This window comes from Chaetodon auriga, chromosome 5 (genome assembly GCF_051107435.1).
Source record: "Chaetodon auriga isolate fChaAug3 chromosome 5, fChaAug3.hap1, whole genome shotgun sequence".
In the NCBI taxonomy this organism is placed as follows: Eukaryota; Metazoa; Chordata; class Actinopteri; order Chaetodontiformes; family Chaetodontidae; genus Chaetodon; species Chaetodon auriga.
Genome location: NC_135078.1, coordinates 29,132,501 through 29,142,500, shown reverse-complemented (window position 1 = coordinate 29,142,500; position 10,000 = coordinate 29,132,501). Strand labels below are relative to the sequence as shown.

General features: G+C 44.4%; 1 protein-coding gene across 4 annotated transcripts in view; it reads left to right on the top strand.

Moving 5' to 3' along the window:
- Positions 1 to 7,990, top strand: part of LOC143320907 (far upstream element-binding protein 3-like) — a 16,876-nt gene extending 8,886 nt beyond the window's left edge. For all 4 annotated transcript variants that reach the window (XM_076730948.1, XM_076730947.1, XM_076730946.1 and 1 more), the window contains exons 13-18: positions 1,770 to 1,930; positions 2,462 to 2,532; positions 2,823 to 2,908; positions 3,641 to 3,712; positions 4,119 to 4,216; positions 4,365 to 7,990. In XM_076730948.1, the coding sequence (XP_076587063.1) occupies positions 1,770 to 1,930; positions 2,462 to 2,532; positions 2,823 to 2,908; positions 3,641 to 3,712; positions 4,119 to 4,216; positions 4,365 to 4,373 (497 nt within the window). In that variant the 3' untranslated portion in view covers positions 4,374 to 7,990. The remainder of the gene's footprint in view (positions 1 to 1,769; positions 1,931 to 2,461; positions 2,533 to 2,822; positions 2,909 to 3,640; positions 3,713 to 4,118; positions 4,217 to 4,364) is intronic.
- Positions 7,991 to 10,000: the final 2,010 nt, after the last annotated feature.

Sequence of the window (10,000 nt, the reverse complement as noted above, 5' to 3'; positions counted from 1 at the left end):
CAGTGAAGAAACAGTGCAGTGAAAACGCAGTGCAGTGAAGAAACACAGTGCAGTGAAGAAACACAGTGCAGTGAAACCGCAGTGCAGTGAAGAAACAGTGCAGTGAAGAAACACAGTGCAGTGAAGAAAAAGTGCAGCTGGATCAGCTTCTTGGCTCGTCACATTTTCTCATTCTGTGAAGAAATTTGAAGTTTAGAAAAATACAAAACATCGTCAACGTTTTCATTTATGCAAAGAAGCACGAAACACAAACCACAGCTGAAGATTGAATGTTACTATTTCACGTCATCTGAGGTGTTTCTGATCAGCAGCCTGTAAACTGCAGAGAGCTCGAAGCCTAAAACCACAAATACAACGAACAGGAAGGACTCAGGATGAGAGCAGCATCAGCACCGTCCACCTCGACAGACCTCTGCAACACACCACCGTGTGTGTGTGTGTGTGTGTGTGTGTGTGTGTGTGTGTGTGTGTGTGTGTCTGTCTGTCTGTCTGTCTGTCTGTCTGTCAAGAGGGTCGAGCAGCAGCTTCCAAAATAAAAGCTGCAGGAAAAAAGAATGTCAAGTGCCCAATGTTTAGACACCATATGGTGTGTGTGTGTGTGTGTGTGTGTGTGTGTGTGTGTGTGTGTGTGTGTCTCTCTCTCTCTCTCTCTCTCTCTGGTGGTCTATTGTTGGTCGGGACTTTCTATTGGACAATACTGATGAATGTAGTACTGTCTGTGCATACACACACACACACACACACACACACACACACACTGAAGCCAATGAGTTTTAATTCTGTGGCACCAGATGCAGTAAAAAAATGAACTAAATGAACTTTCAATAGAAACAATATTGAATTAGTTTATTAATGACTCATCTGACATTTGATTGGTCAGCCGATCATTTATTGTGTGTCAGAATTAATGACATAAAACTTTCATTCAGTCATTTCACAGAAGTCTGACTCTTCAAACATTAAAGTTACAAAAATCAAACACTGAACTGAGATCTGAATCAGATCTGAATTAAAACACAGTAAATGAATGCAGAGCTTTATTCAGAGGTTGAAAACGTTTCTTTTTTAAACTTTGTGGATTTATCTTCGCTGACCCGAACAGTTAATCACCTCATGAAAGGTTCGTTAACAACGAGAATAAGTGAGAGCGCTGCAGGCGGCAGCCGTGGAATGGGCTGCAGCGTAATCCCTCTGGATGTTTGGACGCCGTCAGCGTTTGTCCATTTTAACACTGACGACTCAAAGTGTTCTATAATGTGTCCAGAAACATCTTGGAAAGAGAGAGACCTTATTGTTCAAGAGTGAGACCCTTTTAGTTTGACCAGAAACAGCCGCTGTGTCACTCCACTAAAGCCACCAGACTCCATTCAAAAAACAGTAATTTAAAACCGTAAACACGCCTCATTCATTCAGACTGACAGAAACAAAATCAAACTTTCTCAGTTCATCTTTCACTGCTCCAACAATCATCACCAACTCTGGATTGGTTGAAATAAACTCTAATTTCAGCCAATCGGGAGAGACGTGGCGACGGCTAGTTGTGATGGAGCTTCAGTTTGTCCAGCAGGTGGTGATCAGAGTTAGCTTCACGTTTAGCTCGTCCTCCTCAGTGTTTACTCTGAGTCTGAATGACGGTCAACCATTGACGTCCCTTGTCTTAACGTTAAATGTGAAAGTCTTTGTGTCTCTGCTGCAGAAGTTGCTTCATGCTTCCAGTTAATAAGCAGATCCATCAGCTCGCCGCCATAAAGCTCTCTGTGTGTTCACAGGTGGAGAAACCATCAAGAGTATTAACCAGCAGTCTGGAGCTCACGTGGAGCTGCAGAGGAACCCTCCCCCCTCCACCGACCCCAACACCCGGGTCTTCACCATCAGAGGCACTGCCCAGCAGATGGACCTGGCCCGTCAACTTATAGACGACAAGATCGGGGTACACAAAACAAACGCACCTTAGCAAAATAACACTTAATGGAAATTCTGTACAAACCGACCTGAAGCCGAGTCCTGACTCGTCCTCATCCGGTTCGAGCTGGTCCAGGCACCTTTTGGTTTCAGTCTCGTCTTCCTTCAGATTACCTGCGTTTCTCTTCCTACATTGTTCTGAGTAATTTCCAATGACCACATAACACATCTAGTGTGTCGTAAACACAGCGGTCATCGAAAGACACTGTGGATTCAGCTCAAAGAGACAAAGAGTTCCACAAACTGTCGCATGCAGCTCAGTGCCAGTGATCACCAAAGTCCATTGAAAAAACACGCAATTTAAGAGACTGATTCATTGACAAGAACACACCCAAGAAGACGCTGTAGTGAAGCGTCACTGGTTTCCAGTGATCGTAGAGAGACACGGCAGACACTCGTGATGATGTGGAATGAGACGTGGCAGCAGACTTAAGGTGGAATGAACGAAATGTTCAGACTAAAAGTGCTGAAAAATAAATTCTACTTTCTGTCTCTTCAGGGTTCAGGCATTATGAGTAATGGAGGGTTTGGCTTCAGTCCCTTCACCCAGGGCCCTGCTACACACCAGAAGTAAGACACGCACACACACGCGCACACACACACTGTTTTGGGTTTGATTTGAGGCTGTCAGACTGTGATGAAGGACTGAATTGAAGAGCTCGAATGGAAAAGTCATCTCTCTGCAGCAAAACAAGCTTTTTTTGGTAAAACTTTGTTCAAAACTGCTGCGAACAATAAAATAATCAATGTTGTGATTGTAGATATTTTACACATGTAAACATGCTGTGTGTTTGAGTAACTGTACACTGTGTGTGTGTGTGTGTGTGTGTGTGTGTGTGTGTGTGTGTGTGTTTGTGTAGCTGTGGCAGTGGTCAGACCTTCCTGACTGGAGTTTGGGGAAACACCTACCAGACCAGCTGGCAGAACCCTGGACAACAAGACCCTGGTAACACTCACTCACTCACACACACACACACACACACACACACACGTACACACACACATATTGAGTACCAGTCATAAGTTTGGACTTATGACATGAAGGTGAGTCCGTCCAGAGAGGTTCAGGAACTTTGAATGTATCTTCAACATCAGTCACAAAACCATCAAAGCTCTGATGAAACTGGCTCTCATGAGGACTGATTCAGGACAGAAGACCAGGAGGTCCCTGTGTTGCAGAGGAGACGTTCATCACAGTCAACAGCAGAAACATCTCAGCATCCACTGATGGAGGAGACGAGAAAATCAGCCCTTCATGGTCCAGCTGCTGCAAAGAAACCGCAACTGAGAGAGACCAGCAAGAAGAGGAGACCTGCTCCAACCAAGAACCACAAGGACTGGACCTCAGACCAGAAGAGACCTGCTCCAACCAAGAACCACAAGGACTGGACCTCAGACCAGAAGAGACCTGCTCCAACCAAGAACCACAAGGACTGGACCTCAGACCAGAAGAAAAGCTCTGTTCTTAATGGACAGTTTAACGTCCCGTTGTCTCTCGTGTTCGGTCGTCTTTGAAAACTTTGCTAAATCGTCAATAATCAAACTCTTCGCTGCGTCTTCGCCTCGTCTGATTGGCTGCGGAGTCTCTTCAGTCTGTGAACCTGTCGTGTCTTTAGCTCCAGTGTGTCCTCGGCCTCCTGTCCCTGCGGTCAATGTGTGTGTCTCTGTGTGTGTGCAGGTCAGCAGAGCCAGCCTCAGAGCCTGATGACGGACTACAGCAAGGCCTGGGAGGACTACTACAAGAAACAAAGTACGCCATCTGTCTGCCTGTGTGACAGCATGAATGTGACGCAAATGACCACATGCACTCAAATTATTCTGACCTGAAAGTCGTGCAGAGGAGGCGGAAACGAGACGTTACCTGACAGGTGTCTCTGTGATCAGCTGATCGTTTAAGAGTCGTTTTCAGTCACAGTTAGCGACGAGCCGGCGAACATAGCGCAGCGTTCAGCAGGTAAAGAGCTGCTGGAGACCAGAGACAGAGCTAAGAGAGAGAAATGTGCTCTGACGTTGATCAGGTGACAGAAATTCACCTCCACGTGAGCCGTCATGTGATGAAGTTAAGGTGTTTGTCAGCAGGTCGGGCCGATCCGCCGCGTCCACGTCTCGGTGGGTTGGTGCAGGTTTGACTTTGACGCTGGTCTGTGTGTCTGCAGGTCAGTCGTCTCAGCAGAGTTCAGTGCCAGACTACACTGCAGCGTTAGCGGAATACTACAGACAGCAGCCCTACCTGTGGAACCCCGCCCCCATACAGGTAACACCAGGACGCTGCTCACACACCTGTGCAGGTTCTGATCTCTTCTTTACATCCAAGAGATCCTGAAACAGGATTTTCAGCCGGTCCAGAGACCGTGGGGACGAATTCAAACCGTAAACAATGATGTCATTTCCTGTCTCTTTAGGATCACTAGAGGCTCCTCCCTCACCGGTGAAGGCCTCGGATGGTCGTCGACGGCAACCGAGTCGGGGTTTCCTAGCAACGCTCTGCCGCTTCCTCCTTCCTTTTGTAGAGAAAACTAAGGATTAACTGAAAAATCACGAACTCTTTTCTTTCTGTTTTTTAACCTTACAAAGTTGATATTTTGTCGGGCAGATTTTTTTGGACTAGCCTCTGGTCTCTCCACCGCGTAGACCTGATTTTTCTTTTTGTTTTTTATCAAACTTGAACTTAAAGATGTATCAGTGTGGCTTTGAACAAAAAAAATCCAGTATAATCTATATTTTGTCTAGTTTTATTTTCCAATAAGAAAACGGTATGAGGCTTAGCAGTCTTGAGTAAGAAAATCAGATATTATTATTATTATTATTTTGTTTATGATAATGTTTTAAAGCATGCGTCAGATTGTGTGTGTTGGCTTTTTTTTTTGGTTTTGTTTTGTTTTTTTTGTGGCATAGAAATATTTTAATAGCGTCAGATGGAAATTTAATGTTTTACCGTCAGAGACAAAACTGTTTTTTGTACTAAATCTGTGCTCGCTGGGTCTGTTTGTTCTCCATCTAATTTTACCTGTTAAGTCGCCATCTTGGAGGTGCAATGACGCGTTTATTGTTTTCTTTTGGTTTGATGATAGTTCTTATACCTGTATCTCTATAGTGATTCTTTAGTTTTTATTATGATGTAAAGATGAATAAATGACGATTTATATTGCGTTGTCTAAAGCCAGATCTCTCTGTGGTCAAACACTTTGTGTCCTCCACAGGATTGAACCTCCAGCCGACACCATGTTTCCCCGCATCGACTTTGATTACAAAAAGCAGGGAAATGACTATTTTCTTACAGAGTGAAACTTTATTATTGTTGTTGTAACTTCTGTTCTGTATTTCTACTTTGCCGATTTGTTTTGTAGAAGAAGTGTTAGGAGCTGAACAATGAAGTTATCGATTCTATTAGCGATGTATTATCGAAACAAGCGTGTTACCTAAGTGCGCGAGTTAGCTAAACGTGTGTTAGCTGAACAATGTTAGCAAAAAGATGTGTGTTACCTCAACTGTGTGTTAGCTGGATGACTGTGGTGGTTGAACTGTTTGTTAGCTCTGTGGTGTGTCTGTGTTCGTTAGCCAAACGTTAGCTGAGCTGAACTGATTCTGGATGTGTTTTATCAGCTGAATGTACAAGTTAACTGAAAGACGGTGAGAAGATGTTTGAACAATATGTGTTTGTTAGCTGTGTGTGTTAGCCACGCGGTGCGAGCGCTGAAAGTTAGCTTTTACTGACGTGCTAATTTTTGTTAGCTGGATGAATGTGTTGGCTGAACTGTTTCTGTGTGTCTGGTGGTGTTAGCAGAGTTTGCGGCACGTGTAGCAGTTAGCTAAACATGTGCTCACATTGTAATGCATAGACGTCACGTCAGCCTTCTGGTTGTCATTCTGAGCTGTAACGTGAATTTCTTACAGCTGTCACCCATTTTAAAGAAAAGTGCCAGAAAACAGTGACAAAATGTCTCTAAAGAGCGTTCAGTGGCACGATCATCTGAATAAGACCGAATCTAAACACCAAGTGAAATCCATTCTGCTAATTAATAAGAAGCTACACAGTGTTTGCCTCTAATTGTACTTACTAATGTGCTGCCATGACAATGTAAAACAACTAAAACAACCTAATTTAGGCTTAATATCCACTAACCTGGTGTAACTACATGGAAAGCAAACGTACTAACATCTTTGGACAACGTGTCAGCATTCCCACGTTATCTGATTCTCCAGACGTGGCGTCAGCGCAGCATTAAATGATTATTTGTTAGCTAAACTGTGCTGTGGTTGAACAGGTTGGCTTAACGTGTACATTAGCAAAACTGTGTGTGTTGTAGCTCAGTGGTATATGTGTGTGAGCTAAACTATACATTACATGAGCACACGTACATTAGCTAAAGTTACATGTGTGTTAGCTGGCTGTTTAGTGTTAGCTGAACGGTGTGTTTGTTAGCAGTATGTTGTGTCTGCTGAGGCTGGATTATTCTTCTCAAATGAGCATGTTTGCCTCTATAGAGATGTTTGTGTAGCTTTTTATACATCTACAAATGTGAAAGTTCTTTTGCTTTTCAAGCCCACCTCCCAGCAGGATTTTGGATCTACCAGTTAGCTCATTTAGTATGTGTTTTGGACAGTCAGCCAACATAAGTATGAAATCTCAGACATGTTTGTGTGTCTTCGTAGAGGTTTAACTCTGGCCTTAGCGGAATGACTGTTAGCGCTGTGTGTGTGTGTGGTGTGTACATCTGTGTTAGCTGAGCGCTGTGTCTGTTAGCTGAGCGCTGTGTGTGTTAGCTGAGCGCTGTGTCTGTTAGCTGATTGTTGTGTGTGTTAGCTGAGCGCTGTGTGTGTTAGCTGATTGTTGTGTGTGTTAGCTGAGCGCTGTGTGTGTTAGCTGATTGTTGTGTGTGTTAGCTGAGCGCTGTGTGTGTTAGCTGATTGTTGTGTGTGTTAGCTGAGCGCTGTGTGTGTTAGCTGATTGTTGTGTGTGTTAGCTGAGCGCTGTGTGTGTTAGCTGATTGTTGTGTGTGTTAGCTGAGCGCTGTGTGTGTTAGCTGAGCGTTGTGTGTGTTAGCTGAGCGCTGTGTGTGTCGGACCACAGAGAGGTTTGTCTCGCGTTGAGGGTTGAATATTGAATCAGTGGTTCTGCTTCCTGTATGTGTGACGATGATGATGACAATAATAATAATAATGACGACGATAATAATGAGTTCTCCTGTACAGGGGTCTATTTAAATCTGTTCATCCAGTTATGAATATTCAGTTTGTCGATAAGATAATATGGTTTGTGTAAATTTCCACTCTGGCGGGTGCTCTCCAGTTAAAAATGTACTTTGTTATCCTGTTAAAAATGAAATTGTTTAATTCACATGTTGTGTCTAACCGATTTGCAAAGAGAAGCTGAGTATGTGTTATATTCTCAAGACTGCTAGGCTAACTGTCTCTGTCTCTTTTTGTCTTTCTGTCTCTGCCTGGACATCGCTACGTTAAACAGTTGTTGGGATTTGTCATTTCTCAACACGTCTGTAATCGGACCATGTGATTACAGATAAACGTTAGCGTCTCAGGCGTGTTGAACAGTCCCGCAGCTCGTTAGCGTGACGGCGCCGAGGCGAGCAGAACTGTAGTGAGGGGTTAACTCCCCGAAAACTGATTGAGAACACTGGAGTGGACGGTGGCCTGGTGTCCAGTTCTCGGCTCGGTGTTGACCGAGAACCTGCGGTGGGTCTGAACCGGTGAACAGCTGGTCAGCGGGGTCACACCGAGCCTCACAACGTCCCAGGACTAGACACAGCATCACTCGTCCACTCCGGTTTAGATCTTCCTAGTCCCGCCCCCTCGTCCTGAAGGGGTGACGGGAGCTTTTTGGTTTCACGGTTTCTGTTGTTTTTCTAATGGACAGACGTCCTAACTGTAACCTGCAGATTTTTCTATTAGATTCTATTGACCGATAGAGTTGTGTATGAACCCGAGCCACGAGACTGTCGGTGGCCGAGGAAGAGGAAGATTGATGATGCTGATTAACATGAGGGCTAATAAACAGGCTCATTCTTTCTGACTGATGTGTTTTTATCTCTCGATACAGAAGCAGTTTCACTAACATCAGCACAGAAGCTACAAAATGAAATGTGAACTAAATTAACACAAAGTGGCATAATTAAGCTGAAGTTCTGCATCATAACACGAGCGGGACTAATTCACAGACTTCAGCTGCGTCATGTATTAACCTTACGTTAAACTGTGGTGTGTGTGGTTGGGTTCGACGCTGGCTGCTGTTAGACTTTATTATCGTGTCGTGGACATTTGTCAGCGGATTCGTCTTTGAATGTTCGAAGGCCAGTTTGACAACAGCAGACGTTTAGCTTCATCGAGGTGATTCACAGTTTTCTGCACAGATAATAGTTTAGTTTTACTTGTTGCTGCTAAGTGTTGAACAAGTTGCTTTCATTTTTAAGTAATTAGTTACTTTTCAGTATTACTGTGTGTGAAGTAATGCATTACTGATTACATTACTGTGTGCATTACTGCATTACTTTCACTGAAATAACCACAGAAGTATAACAAGTTTTGCACGGTATTGACCTTAAGACGCAGGACAGGAGCAGATTCAAGTTTCATGCCTGAAAAGGCTTTTAAGCACCTGAGGGATGATTGAGTGATGCAAAGAGTTCAGAGGGTAAACTGAACTGTGTGAACTACAACGACTACAATAAGGACAGAAAAAGGAGGTGCAAAGTGAATGTGGCAACGTGGCCGCCACCTGCTGACTCGTAGTTATTGTTGCCGGGTTTGATTAATAGAGTAGAAAAAAGATGCTGAACCAGCAGAGGCTGGTCAGCCAATCAAAATCACTGAGTCTATAGTGTGAAGGTGAAAAGGGAGTAGACCAATATGTTGACATGTTGGGGCGATAGTCGGTCAAAGAGCCAACAGAGTGTGAATAAGATTGTGAGGATGAATAGAAATACGTTCTACCCTCTGCAGATGGCATCTTCTCTGAACAAGCGGGTCCTGAGGTGTTTGTACACCACAAGAAGAAACCACTAGAAACCGAGAGGGCCAACCTCACGGCGTTCATGACCCTTTTGAAGGTACTATTCCAACCGAATATTCCAACATCAGGTGGCGAAGCTCCTGAAGGATCATAACCTTTTATGTGAATGTTATCTATTCAGACACTCGAGAGGGGCCTGAAGTGGGGCTCCAGAAAACCCTGGACCAGCAAAAGAATGCAGATTCAAAGTTAAACCACAGGAAATGTCTTCTGCATCAGACTCAGATAACTCAGACATTGCATTGACAAGCACGGCATTCGACCAGATGAAGCTGCCAGACAAATTAGCGACCTGAAAAGAGTTCAGGGATGATCCACTACCAGGCAGGTACTTTCCAAAGCTGTCAATGACCTCCTCAGCAATGATGCAACATGAGCTTGAAGTGCAGGTCGAGAGGACGCCTTCCAGGAGGTGAAACAAGTCGTGACAGCTCATAAAATCTGTGATGTCAACCATCATTAGTGGAACTGCTACTACTAGTTACAGACACAGATGCTAGTTCTGGCTCATTAGTCCTTCCGCAGAAACGTGATGGTCAGTTAAAACCTGGACGTTTTTGTTCCAGAACACTCACGAATGCTGAACAGTGCTTTGTACAAATCGAGACAAAGTGTCTTGCTACAGTCTGGACTTGTGAGATGGTTTCCGGACACCTCTATGGCAATCACAACCTTCTCATTCCCATGACCTATGAAGACCTCCACTCAGCGCCTATGAGGTGTCAGAGACCACTGCTGCATGTGATGCTACAACAGCACAGCTGTATTTGTGCCAGGAAAGGAACCCGTTGGAGCAGATTCTCTTTCAAGACGTCCTGAGACAACTTTGACAAATAAATCGCTGAGGTGGCCAATGAAGGAAAGGCCTATGAGGAAGCACCAACCAAGCAGCAGACCCTGAAGGGTGCTGAGCTGCACATGGTCCAACATTACGAGGTGACGACATGGCTCAAATATGCAGTTTAGGTTCCAGACAAGGTAAAGGTCGACAACACCTCCAGACATTTCCTCACA